Raw genomic sequence first — 19115 nt, forward strand, 5'->3', positions numbered from 1 at the left:
CATGTGGAGGAAGGTGCTCTGGTCAGATGAGACCAAAATTGAAGTTTTTGACCTAAATGCAAAACGCTAAGTGTGGCGGAAAACTAACTGCACATCACCCTGAACACACCATCCCCACTGTGAAACATGGTGGTGGCAGCATCATGCTGTGGGGATGCCTTTCTTCAGCAGGGACAGGGAAGCTGGTCAGAGTTGATGGGAAGATGGATGGAGCCAAATACAGGCCAATCTTGGAAGAAAACCTGTTAGAGTCTGCAAAAGACTTGAGACTGGGGCAGAGGTTCACCTTCCAGCAGGACAACGACCCCTAAACATACAGCCAGAGCTACAATGGAATGGTTTAGATCAAAGCATATTCATGTGTTAGAATTGTCCAGTCAAAGTCCAGACCTAAATCCAATTGAGAATCTCTGGCAAGACTTGAAAATTGCTGTTCACAGACGCTCTCCATCCAATCTGACTGAGCTTGAGCTATTTTGCAAAGAATGGGCAAAAATTTCAGTATCTAGATGTGCAAAGCTGGTAGAGACATACCCCAAAAGACTTGCAGCTGTAATTGCAGCGAAAGGTGGTTCTACAAAGTATTGACTCAGGAGGGCTGAATACTTTTGCACGCCACACTTTTCAGTTTTTTATATGTATCATTTTCCTTCCACTTCACAATTATGCACCACTTTGTGTTGGTCTATCACATTAAATCCCAATAAAATACATTTACGTTTGTGGTTGTAATGTGACAAAATGTGGAAAAGTTCAAGGGGTATGAATACTTTTGCAAGCCACTGTACCTACCACCCTTCGTGTAACAAAAGTTGCCACTCTGGTTCCTTAATCTTTCCCCCTGACCTTAAACCTATGTACTCTGGTTCTCCATTCCCCCTGCTCGGGGTAAAATACACTGTGCATTTACCCTATCTATTCCTACCACGAGGAATAGATAGTGTTGTATACATACTTGTACTCATACTGATATGATGTGATATACCACTGAACCGCAAGATGCAGACAACTCTATGTTCAATTTCTCATCTTCCAAGCATTGGGAAGAGATGACAATTTCACCGCATGACTACTGACCGCAAAAAACGTCTGCCAAGGGCCATTTAAAATTGTCGAGTCGCACAGCACAGAAATGGTTCCTTCAGCCCATCATATCCAACCCTATGTCCCTCGACACAAATTTATCTTGCCTGTTCTACTTGGAATGTCTTGTGCACGGACAGAACTGGACTCAGTGCTACTGCTCCTACAGTTGAATAGCCTTTATTAGTGCTGTCAAAATTCACAACTGATTGCCCTCTCTGGGCAAATTTGGAATATAAATCTACATCCAGAACTGTTAGGGAGCCAAAAGGGTAAAAATCACATTAAAACCACTTGCTTTTCATTTAAGCTTCAGCTTTGTTTCGGCAAATGGTTCGATATTGATCAACTCAGAAACAGATGACTTCCAATTCTCTAGGACACATATTTTCTGGGAGTTCAGCTCCGCAGCAAGCATCTCAATATGGTTACTTTGCTCAACAACAAGAGTTTGCAATAAAGGGGCAAGGAATGAAACCATCTGCACATTGGCGATAAATTTGAATTTAAAACTGTGTGGGTATTGCCAGCATCTCAGCCAAGCATATAATGTATTATCAACAATTGCAGTTTCCTCACTCCGTCAGAATGCAATGTCTCCATTATGCACACTCTCAGGGCAGGCAATCAACTCCTGGAATGGGTACAACAGCACAAAAAATTCTTAATTTACACAAAAATTGAAAACCAAAGTATTACTGGTTCCTCCTTCAGTATTCCATTCCCTGGTTAAAGGAGCAAGGCTGCTGCTAAACATTACACTTAATACTGTGCCTTTTGATGACAATCGAACATCACCGATACAAAACATTGCAATTCACATCTCTTTGGTAGTTGAACCCTCAGGTTATAAAAACAAAGCACAAATTTTCACCCATTCTTTCTCTCCAGAGATGCTGCCTGTCCCGCTGAGATACTCCAGCATTTTGTGTGTATCTTCGGTTTAAACCAGCGTCTGCAGTTCTTTCCTACACAAATTTGCTTTTGGATACCATGAACCAACTCGTAGTTTCAAATTAAATTACGACCACAGATAAACCTATTCCACTCAGCAGTACTTATATCTTTAATATAACCAATTATGTGATGATGTGTGGGTCTCTGAACAACCAATTAGTGATATGATGCTAAGAGTTTTAAGTAACAATCTGCTCATGCTTACAAACCTGCCTTAACGCAGCAAATTCACACCCTTTAGTGTCTCCAGTCTGCAATTGAGCAGTGTTTCTATTAGAAAGTTATTAAGCAGGTGGAACAAGGAAAAATATAAGATAATTAGTCCTACCCCGAGCTATTGGTTGAAAGTGCCCAAATGTAACTTCTGAAAGATAGTAGCGTTTTTGTGGGTGATCTTTTTAGAATAGGTCTCCCCTCATATTTTTAGCCACTAACTTATTCTGCCTGACTTGGCAGGTTGAAGCCAAGGGGGCAATCAAATATCCAAGCACCGATTACCATTGCTGGGAATTGTTCTGCAGTTGTGGTGAGGAGGAGCAAGTATTGCCCAGGTATGGTCTGCTCCAGCTATATCCTGCCCCCCAGCCTTTACTCCCCATCTCAATGGCACACCAGATTAGACTCCAAATAAAATGGAAGCTTAATAATCTTCCACCTTACAACACTGAGAAATTGCACAATAACCCTGAGCATCACTGTTCCCCAGCAGGTACTTAAGGTCATAAGGAATCGGAGCAGAATTGGGCCATTCGGCCCATCAAGTCGATTCTGCCATTCAGTCATGGCTGATCTATCTCTCCCTCCTAACCCCAATCTCCTGCCTTTTCCCCATAAACCCTGACTTAAGCCTGAAGAGATATTTTTTTTTTTCATGAAAACTGCTTTTCCAGGTAGCAAAATAAAAATCAGGTGACCACTTGTGCAAGAATCATGGACTAGAAATTCATCCTTTATCTGTTTGTCCAAAAAAAATTGAAGTCCTTTTCTGTAATTTGCTTCCATTGGAATCCATGGAAAATAACTTCAATCAGCAAAGGCTAATACATTGCTCATATCCTGCACAAAGCAGAGATGAATTTGCACCCCATAACACGTGAATGCCAACAAATGCAAATAGAATGTTTGCCAATTATTTGCCCCACAGTCAAAATCTTTTAGTGCATTTTTTAACAACAGCTTCTCGGTAATCTTGGGAATTATAAATAGCAATACTCTATTAACATTCGTAAGCCAGGTTGTTTTCGGTAAAATTATGTCAGCTTACTTTACAACTGAGTTTAATTAAATCAATGCATCTTTAAACAGCACATCCTCCACCATGAGTATTTTTTTCAGAAACAAAGTCAGATTCATGGCTGGTCTCATGCACGAAAGATAATTTAGTGGGTTCTGTTGAAGTCAATGGAACCAAGTAGCGGGATGAGTCAAACATGCAGCCGTTATTGCATCGATGATTATTCCGACAAAACTCCAACCCCCACAGCACTTTTCTTCTGCCTTTTTGATGTTTGAGCCATTCGCTGTTCAATGCAATGCTTACCTGTCATAAACATTGAGGAGCCAGTTAAGACACATGTCTACGCAAAGAGGCACATTGACAAGGTTGCTGTGTTCCTGCTCCAGACGATCATAGATTGAAGTCAAGCAGTTGATTATTTCCAGAATATCCATCAGTTGATCATTTTGCTTCAAATTGTGCTGGTCAAAGGCCTCACAAGCACTTGGCAAGGAGAGAAGATCCACTGCAGAGAAACGGACGGGATACATATTGAAATCACACTGGATATTTAAGAACAATTATACAATAGCATTCCCAAATGCCAGGCTCAGTGAGGTGGCATTACTTTTATGCAAATTTACCGAATGCATCTGCCTTGTAACACAACGTGAGCCAGCATAAAAGTGCTCAGCATGAATATTGTATTCAATCTTGCCAACTCGCAATAATGAGGGAACAGAAGGATCTGCATACAAGCTCTTTTTTTTAAATTATATTTGAATAATATAATACAAGAACATGCACAAATGCAGATTGCGACATTCAGAAGGAGGAATCATAGGTTGTGAATATTGGCAGCACACCCAGCTCCAAAAACAGGCACTGCATACAACTCAATTAACAAAATATCACCGCAAGTAATTTCTACTTCATTGCCAGTCCGTTGGGATCAAGAATGACTCGCATTCCCTCCAGTTTTGTGGGTTCTGAAACAGCTACTGAGTGAGGCCAACGTCAGTCTCAACCACAGTTGGGAACTGGTGTGGTGCGTAGTATGTGAGGTAGTACATTCCTCTTCCCAGGGAAGGCACAGGGAAGAGAGGAGGGCTGTAGATTAGTTACCTAAAATTGGAGATTCAATGTTCATACCACTCGGTTGCAAGCTACCCAAGCGGAATATGAGGTGCCTGTACTCACTCTGGAACTAGAGGCAGCCCAGGACAAAATGGTCAGTATGGGAATGGGAAGGAGAATTAAAACCGTGAGATCTAGTAGTTCTTGGTGAACTAGGTGTAAGTGTTCAGCGACATCATCACCAAGTGTAAAATATTCCACATTTTATCTATTTGATGGAGTCAAAGGCAAGATTGAAGGTCATGTTTTATGACTTGTGCTGCTTCCAGCAGGTTCTTGGAAGGTAAAGATGATGCCCACTATGCCTCTGGTGGAACTAATTTATTTCTCTCCTATTCTACAATCTTACCACATACCACCCAGCGCCAGGATCTTGCACTCAACTATAAAACACTGCCATTGAGATCTACCCAGCAAAGTTGTTAACAGAGTGCAATTATAATAATTGTTAATAATAAACCCTGCCATAAAGACATAGCATAATCAACTACCGTATTTCTCGGCAATGAAGACGCTATTTTTCACCGTAAAATAAGGCATGAAAATTTACCTGCATCTTGGAGGCTGAAGGTTAGATTCTTAGCCAAGAAAGATAGACTTGGCTATCCCTCAGTACAGCAACATCAAGAACAATAGCCAAGTCTATCCCTCATTGCTGGCAGATGATTTTAAAAAAGGGGAGGTGGGGGGGGGACGGAAGAGTTCCTTTCACAGCGTGTGGGGAGTCGGGCCCCAATCAGCACAAAGTAGCAAACTTGTTTGGGCCGCCAGGGGTAAAGTTGCGGGGAGGGCAGGAGCGTTGAGAAGGAGGGGGTCAGGGGATCATGCCAGCAACTCGCTCGGGTGGCTGCGAGCGGCCGCAGGACCGGACAGCGGAACCAGCTGCCACCTCAGCGCCTTCTGCCGGCCAGTCAGCCATGGTGTCCTTCGGCACAGGAGCAACTGGTGGAGGTGGTGGTTGGCGGGTAACTACTGGGGGTGCGTCTTCAACGCAGGTGTTGTCTTCATTGCCAGAAAAGACGGTAATTACTCATGAAGCACAACGGTGTGTGGAGATCAGATGGACCTATCATTATATTTTATAAGTAAATAACAAAACTTGTATGGCATTAAAGTGCTTGCAGGAAAGGAAATAATACAACACTGCAATATACTTGTTCAAAGAAGCAGTGGTTATGGGGAACTAGCACAGAAGAGTTGTAGCCTGGGGCAGATCAGCCATGATCATATGCAGTGGTGCGGCAGGCTAGAGGGGCCTGGAGATGTAATCCTGCTCTTGTGCTATTGACTTGAGGGGCAAGTTTTCCAGTGCTAATGCACTTTGCAGCATTGTAACTAAATGATTCATGTTTAAATCAAGGACAAAGCTTGGAAATTGAGTCATTCAGATGTGCACATTGTTGCCAAATTATTGGATATTTTGTGTTTCTTCAACAGATATAAATTAGGAGCGACCAGCTTCAAGTGAATTGTAGTTAATTGGTTGCATCACCTTCCCAAACCTTCTTCTCCAAAAAGGTCAACTGCATTAATTTGCAGCCAAAACTGATTTAAGCGTACAAAGCTGCATGTCTTGGCAGACATTGGCAGTCAACAAAGCCATTTGTTAGATAGTTTCCACAAGGGACTGGGAAGCACAGTTCTCCGACCATCAATTCATTAAGTGAAACTGGAAATGTAAGAGGAGCACAAGACTATAGACTCACAAGTGATAGTGGAAGCCCCCAGGGGATTAGAATCGATCAGCATTAATTGATTCCTTCAAGTAGTTTAATTAGAGAAAAAGCTTTGGTCTAAATAGGTCAAAGGTCAAGACATAAACGATTACTTGAAAATACATACACGGTCAAATCTGACTTCTCTTGGGGAAGTGGTCATTGTATTTTCAAGGATATTTTAAATCTTCAAAGAAATTGAAGCCCTTGTAGTCACAAAGGACATGGATGCTTTCTTTTGAGGATTTTGCAACATTTTTTAGCACAGTCAAACCAACTCCAAAGATGTAATTACAAAAATTGTATTTCCACGTTTTGGGGAGTTACAAAAAAAAAAAAAAAGTGATCGCACTGCAATTCTTATTCTCCAACTCTCAACTGAACACCTTTATCATCAGTAATAAAGAGAAGTATATTCCTAACCATGCTCCTTCAGGGAGAGATGTTCAGAATATGTTATTGTACACATAACATGAAACACTCCCAAAACTCATGCAGGGTTCGACACCATTGAGCGGGATAGTAATACCTCTTCTATAATTATTGATTGCTGTACAACAACGTGGGGCTTCCATCAATCTGCAACACTATACTTGATCCAATAACTACATTGAAAGATCTCATTCCTCCACACTGTTATCATCAGAGAAACCATCATTCTACAAACAGTGCAGGTGAAGCAAATGACTTTAGTGTAAATCTAAAAATGATTAGCAACTGAAGGAATTGTACTCAAAGTTACAGCAAGCAAAACTGTCACTGAGTTTTTAATATCTTTTAACATCTAGTAAAGTGATCGATTTTTTTTAACAATAGACCCCGGGCTCTAAAGCTTTACTGGGTATAATAATTAGATAGAAAATGTATTAAAAAGAGCAAAAATATTTGCCGAGAAGAAAGCTGCCAACGTTTGAAATTATAGTCCATATCTCTTCAACACTTTCCATTCATACATTATACATTTTTAATGTATATATAGTCAGATTTGGAGTGAGTCCAAGGCACTTGTGGGCCTGAAAGTGGTGCTACCTCCCCCTTCCCCCCCCATCACAACTATATGTTATTTCTGAGGGCAGAGTGAAGTTAATCACCTGGCCACATAAATAGGGTCTTTGTTGTGGAACGGCCCAGAACAGAGTCTGCTGAATTGCAAAAAAATAATGAATTGGAAGTCATTTCACATCAGTACAAAGCTGTGATTAGCCCTGGAATACAGTTTGAATACTTAGTCCCAACACTAAGTCTCTGTACCTCTATCTGCAATTACTCAATCAGGTGTGGAAAGCAGTTGGGAATCTTGGGAGTGCAATATGTATTTATCTGAACAATACCCTATCTGCAAGGATTAAATTATAAGGAATGTGAAGAAACTAAGGCTCTTTACTCTGGAATGTATATAAAGGTGCCATTTATACAAAGACTAAACAAAGTGGGACCCGTTGGGTCCCTGTCACACGGGAGGCCTGGTCGCCCAACACAATCCATTCCCCCAACGTACTATTCCACCACTCACCCATAGCCCCCAACTGCGCAGGCGCAGCTCATTTCCCCTCATCTCCCAGCGCTCCATACCCTCCTCTTCACCCTCCCTCATCTTTCCCCTCTCCTCCCCAATCCCTCCCTCCTCCCTCCATAACTCCTCTCCTTACCCCCTCCTGTCCCTCACCTCCCCCTATCCCCCCCACTATCCCTCCTCACCTGCCCCACTGCCATCCTCTCCCCCCTATTCCCCACTTCCCCCTCCTCCCCCACTCCCCCACATCACCTCCTCCCTCTCCTTTCCCTTCTCCTCCTACCCTCCCCCAATCACTCCCTCACCTCTCCTTTCCCCTATCCTCAGTCACTCCCTCTAAAACTCCTCTCCCCTCCCTACTGCCCTCCTCTCGCTCTACCCCCCCCCCTCCCCCCCTGCCCCACTTTCACCTCCCTCTCCCTACTCACCTCCCCAGGATCTCGAGGTTGCCGCTCCTCTCCCTTCTTGCGTCCCAGAGGAGCATCAGGCGTTGGCGCTCTCAGAGCCAGGCTCAGATCCCAGGCCTCGGAATCCCTGGCAGGAATGCCACGCCGGCAGTAAGGTAGGCGCCGGCAGGGAGACGGGCCATGGCTGGTGACTGACAGTGGAGATGGCCAATCAGTGTGGCGGCGGTGCCGGAAGAGGTATCGCCATCCCGGCCGTGACAGACAGGAGAGACCAATTTGCGCATGCGCGGTTTAAAATATTTTAAATCTTTAATAACTTAAAATATACCACCGATCGGAACAAAACGTGGTGCATTTGCAGCACAGGACAACATTGAGTAAGGCAGCAAAAAATTGTGGTGCTATCGTGTACCGTTTTTGCACAAATGTAAAAACAATGCAAACCAGAAGATAACAAGATGAGAGTTCTAGTTATGTATAGATTTCAAGATATGAAAGAGAGCTACCAGAGCAGATCAATATAAATTGTTTCTTTTGATTGTGTAATCTTAGAAAGAAGGACATTGAATAAATGTTGAGGCGGAATTTAAGGAGAAAAACTAGGAAATACTTATGGAAATAAAGGGTGGCAGAAATTTGGAATTATCTCTGAATGTTGGAAATGTTTGAGGTTAACAGATTTCTATCAACTAGAGTTAAATGGGGCAAAGGAAGGTTGATGGGGTTAGATCATGTTGCAAGTTGCAGAACAGGATACACATGGATATTATGCAGGGTTAGGAGGAATATAGAACATGTGCAGGCAGAGAAGATTAGTTGAATTTGGCATTACATTCAGCAGGGATATTGTGGGCCACAGGGCCTATTCTGTACAGTTCTACATTCCAACAGAGTAGAAGGATTAAATGGACTTCCACTGCCCCAATATTCCTAAACATGGGTGGCACAAAAGAAACCAAAAGAAGAAATTAAGATAACACTTACAGCAAAGAGCTTTCTGCAGTCTTCGTAGTTTCATGGCAGTTCTGTATGCAGAAAACCTGACGTTATTTAGATCAGCTGCAGAAAAAAGAAAGCACATTATGTTCAAGGGAATGAACAGGAACCTTGCTTCACTGCACCACATCAAGAGGTAACATTTGCAACCTCAAGCATTTGCATCTCTACATGGACACTACTTTGTAATCACAACCCACCAAGCCATGAAAGTGGCATTATTGTACACCTCAAAATAGAGACATGGGCCTGAAACCATGCCAGTGATTATCAACCTTTAGCATTTAATACATTTCTTTTAAACTCTTTACTGTTACATTATTTGGGACAATCAATCAATGGGCCAACTTCAGTAAAATAGTGGACAAGGCATTGAAGTACTTTCACAAAGCTTTGAATACCCTAATTTAAGGATTTGAGTATAATTGAACCTGCACATTGTGACAAGTTAATTCCAAACAGATTTATGTTTTGAATAATGAAAGATGGTTATGACCGCCATCAACTAGATTTAGTGAAGTTTATAGGAACAATGGAATTCATTTAGCTACCTCTTTCCTTCTCAGTGGAGTGTGCAGGTCCCGTGCTCTGTGACAGGATAACAAATCATGTATATCCTAAGAGAGCTTTCAACAATCTTAACGTAAAATCTTCAGAGGAGAATTAATAATGTATTCATTGGAATTTTAATTTTATTATATGCGTCAAATGGAATTTGTTTAGAAAGTTCACTTTACCAACTTCCAAGAAGATATACTTATATGTGGCATGGTGGCGCAGAGATGGAGATGTTGCTTGACAGCGCCAGAGACCAGGGTTCGATCCTGACTACGGGCACTGTCCGTACGGAGTTTGTACGTTCTCCCCGTGACGTGTATGGGTTTACCACAGGAGATCCTATTTCCTCCCATGCTCCAAAGACGTACAGGTTTGGAGGCTAATTGGCTTGATAAAAATTGTCCCTAGTGTGTGTAGGATAGTGTTAGTGTGCAGGACTATAAAACCCTGGATGCCTGGATGTGACTCAGTCACTCTGCAAGATCTGCGACTGCGAGGCTACAACTATCATTCTAAGCTGTAAATCAACTGAACTGTGAATCTGCAATGTACTTGCAATAAATGATTTGTTTGCCCTTAATGACAATGCCATGAGTTGTTTGGCCTGCTGCCCTGCCTGTGCTTGAAACTGCAATATGCTTTATTAGGTTCGACTGTGTTTGGAAGGAATAAATGCTTTATTGGATCCCACTGTGTTTGGTTCAAAAGTCCCGCTCAATTCGTGACTTCTGCTTAGTGGACAGGTCGCGCTGATTGCCTAATGTCCAGTGAGTGCAGAGGTCGCTCTGATTGCGTAATTTCCAGTAAGTGCAGAGGTCACGCTGATTGCGGAAGTGCCGCTGACTGGGGAAGCCCCAAAGTGGAGAGGCCGCTCTCAGCTGTGTGAGTATTCAAGAAAGTTTACTGCCATATATATATGGTTGGTGAGTGAGTGAGTGTGTGAGAGAGAGAAGTGAGTGTGTGAGTGAGTGTGTGTGTGGTCTCAGTGACTGAGCTGCCAGTCCAAGAATCCATTTGGCCCACAATGTCCATAGTAGCCCTGTGGAAACCGGTCCCTTCGGCCCACAACACCATGCTAGCGCTCCAGAAAGCCCCCCCTCCCAGGCCAGCAATATTGGAATTGGTGGAATATTGCATTGGGGGACCAGCCCTCCCGTGTGAAGCTGGGACCCAACGGGTCCCACTTAGTCTAGTTTTAGATAAATATTTAATTCTAACACAGAATTTGTTAGATCTTCAATTAGCATTTTTCATTGTATGAGGCACTTCATGCGCGGAAATTTATTTTGACTTATCAACAATTAAAATAGAGCAGATCGAAGAAAATTAAATGTATTATAAGGTCACATAAAGTCATTAATATTTGTCATATTGGAGCAGTACTGGTTCTACAAAATTAAGCACGTCATTGCAAACAATGAAAATCATGCATTTCAATTATTCTGATCTTAGGCTTTGATGAATGGGTGAAATTGAAAACCTGCAGTTGATTACAAAACTTTCAGTGCCGACATGATAATGATATTTTAACAATAACCATGTTACCCCTTAGAGTGGCCTAGATTAAAAATATAAAATGTTTATATAATTTCAATTTTACTTCTTATAATCTCATTAGATGGAAAGATTTTATTTGAAATCACTGCTCATTGTGTTGATGATTATATCTGGATAAGTACGAACACTGTCGACTCATTACTATCCAATTAACCAGCGATAAAAGTGAACTCATGGCACGAGCATTTGATGATGATCGTGAGCCAAAATCCTACGCATTGCTCAAAATAGTTGTTTCTATTATCTGTTTTTCTGCTTATCTGTCAGAATATCTACAGGAAAAAGCCACATCAAGCACTGATGTTGATATGTTCATATGCATTTCTCTCATTCCTTTCATTTCGGAAGACAAAAGCACACAGTAAATACTCTACTGTATTTTGGTGAATTGCACTTTATATATATCTTCGTCCTGGCCAGGAATCCCCTGTATTCTGACAAGCAAACAAAGTTCTGATGCATCTTTGTTCCACAACATAACCCACAAGTCTAATTCCACAAAAGTCACTCTTAATCCCAGGTAAGAATTAATTCCTGCAAATCAGCAGCACGATTTGCAGGACGGTATAACATATATTATGACCACTTTTATTCAATATTGCTTCATTTCACTGCCTAAATAAGTTAACATGCAGACGTTGTTGAACCAAATATCAAACAAAAACAGCCAATGCAAGTAACAATATATGGTAAATAAGAGGGGATATTTTTGTCTTTGTACCCAACCATCTGTAGTACACGCTTTCCCAGTGAAAGCTGCTGAGGCCTGTGAGGTGTGAATAAGGATATCCTACAACAATGCTCCCAGTGAAATGAGCCCCATATAAATAATAGTCTGGGTTCAAATAACATCTTTGGAGACCCAGAGATATGTGCTGTGAATAACTACACCACAATGAAAAATGCCACATTAAATGCTTTCATAAGAAATCATTCAGTGACAAATATTAAAGCCTTTAATTGCACTGCTGGAGTAGATGATAACAAAGATCCTTGCAGAATTTTGGAATACCAATCATTTATTTCCATTGCAATATCTCAGGTGGGTTATTTTTGAAAATGGTTTAATTCAGCTAACCTTATTAACTGCCGAGCAGCTGAAATCATGGCGTGTCTCCCAAGAGCATTCAATTATTTTTTTTACTCTCTCTCCAAATGCTTCCTCTTTTTAACAAAGCAAATAAATTGGCGGTGGCACTTTATTCAAACAATGCATTCAAGCGGTTTCTTACCGAGTGACTGGTACAGCTCCGTCATCTTGGGGTGATCCCAGCAGGTGGTCTGGGTTTGGTGGCTGAAAGAGAGACAGGAAGGGAAAGGGGGAGAGAATGGGAATTAGCTGAACCTGAAACAGATAAACGAGGTTGCCTCTCATAATGAGCGCTTAACCTTCCAAATATTTCTTCTGCTTGGCGTTTTCATTCCCTGATTGGTGATTAACGAATGTGGGGAAGTTCGGGGAAAGAGGGGAGGGGGTGGGGAGACGCACAGCGGTCGACTTTGTCCCTTTTCGCTCACAAATTGTACTCAGGATAAGTTTACAGAACAATTAGATGACTGGATATTTTTGAAAAAAGCAGCATGCTCGATTACTGTGGCCCAGTCTTATTTTGTATTCACACTACATGCAGGCTGCAGGTATTTGCCTTGACCTAAACAAATATTGCAGGATTTTTTTCTCTCTCTTCTCAACCTTACACGAGGGGATGGCCATCAATTTACACAAGGAAATACAGAAGGGCGAGCAAGACAAAAATAACAGCGAGGGAGGCGGATATCAGAAACTGGCTCCGGGCGGGTTTTTTTTATACCCCTTCTACCTTTTGTGAGATTCCCAATCATTTGTCAGAGCTGTTTATAATAGTAAACTGGAGGTGGAGAGAAGAGCACTGGGGTGAAGTCATTATAGGGATCTCCCTGTTCAGCACTCCTTTGGGCTCCCAGGTCCACTTGTAAACACAACAGCTTCCGCCCAGGAGGGGAGTGGGAGCAGAAACACGGGCTGGTGGTCGCCGGGGTCTATCAGTAACCGGCCACACAAAAAAACACTGCTGAAAATGAAAGTTTTTTTCACTGACACGCTTAAAACTGGATTAATTCACACCTCTGGTTAGTAATGGAACGCCACAAACAGTTAGCAAACAAAATGATTTATCTTATTCAAAGTTCAGTTAAATTCCCCTGGTGTTCCGGAGTGTGTGTATCACTCCTTCAAAAGCAACCAGTGCGCGTCCCGGTGCTCGCTCGCCCGCCCGCCGACTAATACAATCCACCCCAATTGCTGTTCCGTCCCCAGTTCAATAACTTCTTTGTTGCCCTTACACTTGCAGACCGGGTCAGGGCAACGTTAACTCAATCCGCCTCTAGCATCATTAATCCCCCCACTGCTGGGGTCACGCTAAACTCTTCTGGTCGGCTCCCTTCACCTGTCATTTTGAAACAAGAGGAAGAAGCCTCCCCTGTGTGGCCTGCGACCGGGAGGAGGAGGAGGAGGATGGTGGGGTAAGGAGTCAAAACGCTCTCGCTTAGTGCAACTTTCCAAGCACCTGTCCCGGCGGCCGCTCCACAACGCACAAGTATCCCATTGTCCGGCATCTCCGCGGCCTTGCTTACCCCGTCCCCACTCCCTCCCTCCCGACCGACATCGGCAAGGATCACACCGACAACCCTGCGCCTCATCCTTCAAACAAGAAACAAGGCAGCGACTTTCTCCGAGTGGGTCGCGCCAGTTACAGCCACGGCTGTGATTCCCCGTCCACCACATACCTTCTCAGATGCTCTCTCATCTTTGCTGATGTGTTAGCGCTTAGTTCCAGCGACACGGCGTCTTGTTTTAGAGGGGGTTAAATTTCTCCCAAACGCCAGTAAAATGAGAAATGCAGCCACGCCGCACAAGTGGCAACAAACAACAAGAAAGCAAAGAGCTGAAGAACTCCAGGCGTGCCGCTCACACACATGGGGAGGGTGGGAGGGAACGCTGGAGATCAGACGGGGAGGAACTTGCCGGCGTGAAACCTCCTCTCAGCAACCAGCTAACGCGCTGCAAACCCAGTCAATCCGCTCGCTTCGGGGAGGAGACAGAGTACGTACGTGCTACATATGCCAGGTTTTAAAAACATGTCTACATTATCCTTTACACACACAATGCAATTCACACCAAGGGTGGTGGGTGTATGGAACAAGCTGCCAGAGGAGGTAGTTGAGGCAGGGACTATCCCAATGTTTAAGGAACAGTTAGACAGGTACATGGGTATAGGACAGGTTTGGAGGGATATGGCCAAACGCGGGCAGTTGGGACGAATGCAGCTGGGACATGTTGGCCGGTGCGGGCAAGTTGGGCCGAAGGGCCTGTTTTCACACTGTATCATTCTATAACTGCAAATCTTGCAGCGAGTGAGATGCTATGCATTGCCGACCCCTTTCCCCTGGTGGTGAATCGCGGCAACGTGCAAGGGCAGCGAGTGCACCCAGAACAGGTGAACAATTCCCCAGCGCCGGCAACCCTACACCCGAGGACCTTTGCCCAAGCTCGCCGCCTCAGATCACTGGAGCCTTCAACCTTTACAATAAAATTGACTGTACGATCACTCGTTGCGGGAGTGGGATGATCAAGAAATGCATTTACAATTGAATATCAGCAACCAGCGTGGGGTTACATGTAAAGTGACATCCGAAATTCCCTGGTTCCCCCAGCGTTTTATTTCATTCCCTGCCGATCCCCAGTGCATGAGTTCCGATCAAAAAGTGGGCCCGGCAGTGGAGATGATTAACCTTTCCACTCTCGCATCCGCCAATTGATCTCCAGAAGGGCAGGGAGCGCGGTGACTGGACTTCTCGACTGTCTCCCTACTCGGGGAGCTGGCTGTACACACAACAGTGCAATGGCAGGAACGTAGGGGCAAGACCAAAGATCCTATAGCAAGATCTTTGGGCAAGACGGCATTCATAAACCTGCCCCTCGGCCCACCTCTCCACGGGCATTCAGTGCCAACAGCCCAGTGCCACAAGTTCCTGCTCGCATTTCTCAGCAAAAGGTATGATTACGCCAAAGATAGACACAAAAAGCTGGAGTAACTCGGCGGGACAGGCTGCATCTCTGGAGAGAAGGAATGGGTGACGTTTCGGGTCGAGACTCTTATTCACACTGTATTAACCAGCAACTGCAGTTCGTTGTTTCCACTCTCGTCTTTTAAGATTTTTGTTTCCACAAATGCTTCTATGATTAATTACAGTAACTGGAATGGAAGGGCCCCAGCTTGTTGACACCTGAAGTTTAACACCAGATTGACAGCCGTTTGTCCTAAAAATGTCCACATGACTAGAATAACAATACAAAGAATACATACAAGAAAAGTGTTAGGACTATACCTTACTATAAAACAGTATAGTGTAGTAACAGGCCTTTTGGCCCACTATATCTGTGGCGAATAAGATGCCCAGTTAATCTTGTCCACCTGAACCTAATCCATATCCCTCCATTTCCGCGTGCCTATCTAAAAGTCTCTTAAATGCTGTTTCAGGCACCCACCACTCTCTGTGCAAAATGCTTGCCCTGTATATATCCGTTAAACTTTGTCCCTCTGCCCTCTACTCATTGATATTTCCACCCTGGGAAACATATTCTGACTGTACCATATCTATGCCTCTCATGATTTTATGCACTTCTATCAGGTCTTCCCTCAATCTGACGCTCCAGAGAACACAATCCAAGTTTGTCCAACCTCTCCTAATAATTATCACTCTCTAATCCAGGCGACATTCTGATAAACATCTTCTGCACCTTCTCCAAAGCCTCCATATCCATCCTGTAATGGGGGCAACAAGAACCACTCTCAATACTCCAAATACTGCCGAACAAAAGCTTTCTGAAGCTGCAACACGACTTCCTGGCTCTTATAGACACAAAAAGATGAAGTAACTCAGCGGGTCAGACAGCATCTCTGGAGAAAAGGAATAGGTGACGTTTTTGGTCGAGACCCTTCTTCAGACTGATGTCCCAACCAATAAAGCCAAGTATACCATAGGCCTTCTTTACCACAATCTACTCGTGCTGCCACTTTCAAGGAGTTTTGGACTTGGTCTTCAACATCCCTCTGTGCATCAGTTCTATTAAGAGTCTTCACATGAAGTGTATACTTTCCCCGTATATTCAACACCACAAAGTAGAACACCTGATGCTCATTCGGACTAATCTCCAATGTTGATAGGCAGGTGGGGAGGCTGATGAGAACCGCCTGTACTTGGACTTTCAAAAAGCCTTTGACAAGGTCCCACACAAGAGATTAGTGTGGAAAATTAGAGCACATGGTATTGGGAGTAGGGCATTGACATGGATAGATAACTGGTTGGCAGGCAGGAAGCATAGAGTAGGAATTAACGGGTCCTTTTCAGAATGCCAGGCAGTGACTAGTGGGGTGCCGCAAGGCTCAGTGCTGGGACCCCAGTTATTTACAACATATATTAATGATTTAGACGAGGGAATTAAATGTTAAATCTCCAAGTTTGCGGATGACACAAAGCTGGGAGGCAGAGTCAGCTATGAGGAGGATGCCATGAATCAAGACTTGGATAGGTTGGGTGAGTGGGCAGATGCAGTATAATATGGATATATGTGAAGTTATCCACTTTGGAGGCAAGAAGAAAGAAGATTATTATCTGACTGGTGTCGGATTAGGAAAAGAGGAGGTAGAACGAGACCTGGGTGTCATTGTACTGGATCAATTCACTGGATGTTTTCAAGAGAGAGTTAGATATAGCTCTTAGGGCTAACGGAATCAAGGGATATGCGGGAAAAGCAGGAACATTTTGGATGATCAGCCCTGGCCATATTGAATGGCAGTGTTGGCTTGAAAGGCCGAATGGCCTACTCCTGCACCTATTTTCTATGTTTTTATGTTTCTAACAGGCCAAACTGTGTCATTAACCTGCAGCTGAATAGGCTTCATTTAAAACTGCCTTTGGTGAAAGAGATTTGTGTCTGATAAGAATCTGCCCCAATAAAACCAATTGAAGGCACGTATTGAAAATATGTGTAGGAGGGAACTGCAGATTTACTGGTTTACACCCAAGATAGACACAAAAAGCTGGTGTAACTCAGCAGGCCAGGCAGCATCTCTGGATAGAAGGTATGGGTGACGTTTTGGGTCGAGACCCTTCTTCAGACTGATTACTCCTTTTATCCAGAGATGCAGCCTATCCCGCTGAATTACTCCAGCATTTTGTGTCTATATTGAAAATATTATGTCTTGCAGTGTGGATGCAGAGGTCAGGAATAACTTCTTTTTGCAAACACACAGATTGCAAATAAGGAATCAATTCATAGTTAGTACTGGGTGTGGAAAATTCTACTTATGGAAACATCATACGATCTATGCATTTGAAACTAGTCACCCATCCACCTCTGAGCCAGGCAAGATCATTCATTGAATCTTCCTCTGAGACTCATGTTGGCTACACCTCCAAGGTCACAGCAACCTTTGATGTTCCATGAACTACATTCAATGTGCCTTGAGCAAAGAAAATAAATATTGACTATGCAAAACATCACAGCCAAGGTTGATTGCATCTTGAGCCAACATTTACTCTTGCTCATTTTTTTTTATCATGGTGGAATTCTTTGCCACAGAAGGCTGTGGAGGTCAAGTCAATGGATATTTTTACGGCAGAAATAGACATATTCTTGACTAGTATGGGTGTCAGGGGATATGGGGAGAAGGCAGGAGAATGGGGTTAGGAGGGAGAGATAGATCAGCCATGATTGTATGGCTAAGTAGACTTGATGGGCTGAATGGCCTAATTCTTCTCCTATCACTTATGACCTTATCACTAGAAATGTGACCAGGAGCAAGACAACGGAATGGTTCCTCACTCTTTACTAGTTTGAAGAATGTTTCTGCCAGTCAGATTCTTGCAAATGATCTGAACTAAACTATTGTACAGGAAGGAACTGCAGATGCTGATTTAAACAAAAAATAGACGCATAACTCAGGGGGCAGATAGCATCTCTGGAGAAAATGAATAAGTAACGTTTCGGGTCATCACCTATTTCTTTTCTCCAGAGTCTGACCTGCAGAGTATGATCCGCAATATTACTCCAGCTTTTTGTGTCTATCTTTGAACTAACTATTACTGTTTCTGATCCATTTATCGTTTACACCCTTACCACACTCTATATATCCATCGAGTGACTGAATTAATTGTTTATCGTGCTTAATCCTTAATGACTACCATCTATGCATGCAAATACTGCCAGACCCAATGAAGCATTGTGATAAGCTGATGTGAAAGAAAGAAGAGTTTGCATCTCCAAAGCGCCTTTAACTTGCTCAGCGTCTCCGAAAATCAATGTAGTGATTTTGAACCATTATTGTTTGTAACCACATGGTAAAGTGCAAAATAGGTATTTGGATAGAAAATTCCATGTCACCCAATAAGTGGTGAAATTAAAAACATTTATCATGGGATGTTATTCCGTGATAAGTCTCTTGCTAATTCAGAATCAATAATTTTGCTGCACTTGCCCCACTTTCTGCATGCCTGTGCAGCCTGAAAATTGTAAATCCGCAATCTTTATTTGCTGCAAGCCTCAAAAACTGGAAATATTTTTCTGTCAGAAACTGCACCCAATCACAACAGTTTTTTTGTGTGCCCAAGAAGGCATACCAACGCCTCTACTTTCTCAGGTTGCTGAGGAAGTTTGGCATGCCTCCAATGACATTTATGAACTTCTACAGACGTACCATCGAAACATAATGTCGGGTTCAATCATAGCTTGGTTTGCGAACAGCTTTGCCCAAAACAGTAAGGTATTGCAGAGAGTGTGGATATCGCCCAGTTCATTGCACAGACCAGACTCCCCACCATTGTCTTCATCTACACTTCATGCTGTCTTCTGAAAGCAGCTATCATAATCAATGACCTTTCCCACCTCAATAATTATTTCTTCTCCTCGCTCAGATAGGACAGAAAATGCAGAA

At 43.2% G+C, this 19115-nt stretch overlaps 1 protein-coding gene across 15 annotated transcripts in view; it reads right to left on the reverse strand.

The window, feature by feature from the left end:
• Window positions 1–19115, reverse strand: part of dmd (dystrophin) — a 1663772-nt gene that overhangs the window by 103746 nt on the left and 1540911 nt on the right. For 13 of the 15 annotated variants that reach the window (XM_033033201.1, XM_033033203.1, XM_033033205.1 and 10 more), the window contains 3 exons: window positions 12372–12433; window positions 9013–9087; window positions 3581–3782 (listed from right to left, as the gene is read on the reverse strand). In XM_033033201.1, coding sequence (XP_032889092.1) covers window positions 3581–3782; window positions 9013–9087; window positions 12372–12433 — 339 coding nt within the window. Of the gene's footprint in view, window positions 1–3580; window positions 3783–9012; window positions 9088–12371; window positions 12434–13905; window positions 14111–19115 lie in introns of those variants that run through there. The other 2 variants (XM_033033207.1, XM_033033208.1) reach the window with 2 other exon arrangements.

The sequence above is a fragment of the Amblyraja radiata genome, chromosome 14, assembly GCF_010909765.2.
Source record: "Amblyraja radiata isolate CabotCenter1 chromosome 14, sAmbRad1.1.pri, whole genome shotgun sequence".
NCBI classification, from domain to species: Eukaryota; Metazoa; Chordata; class Chondrichthyes; order Rajiformes; family Rajidae; genus Amblyraja; species Amblyraja radiata.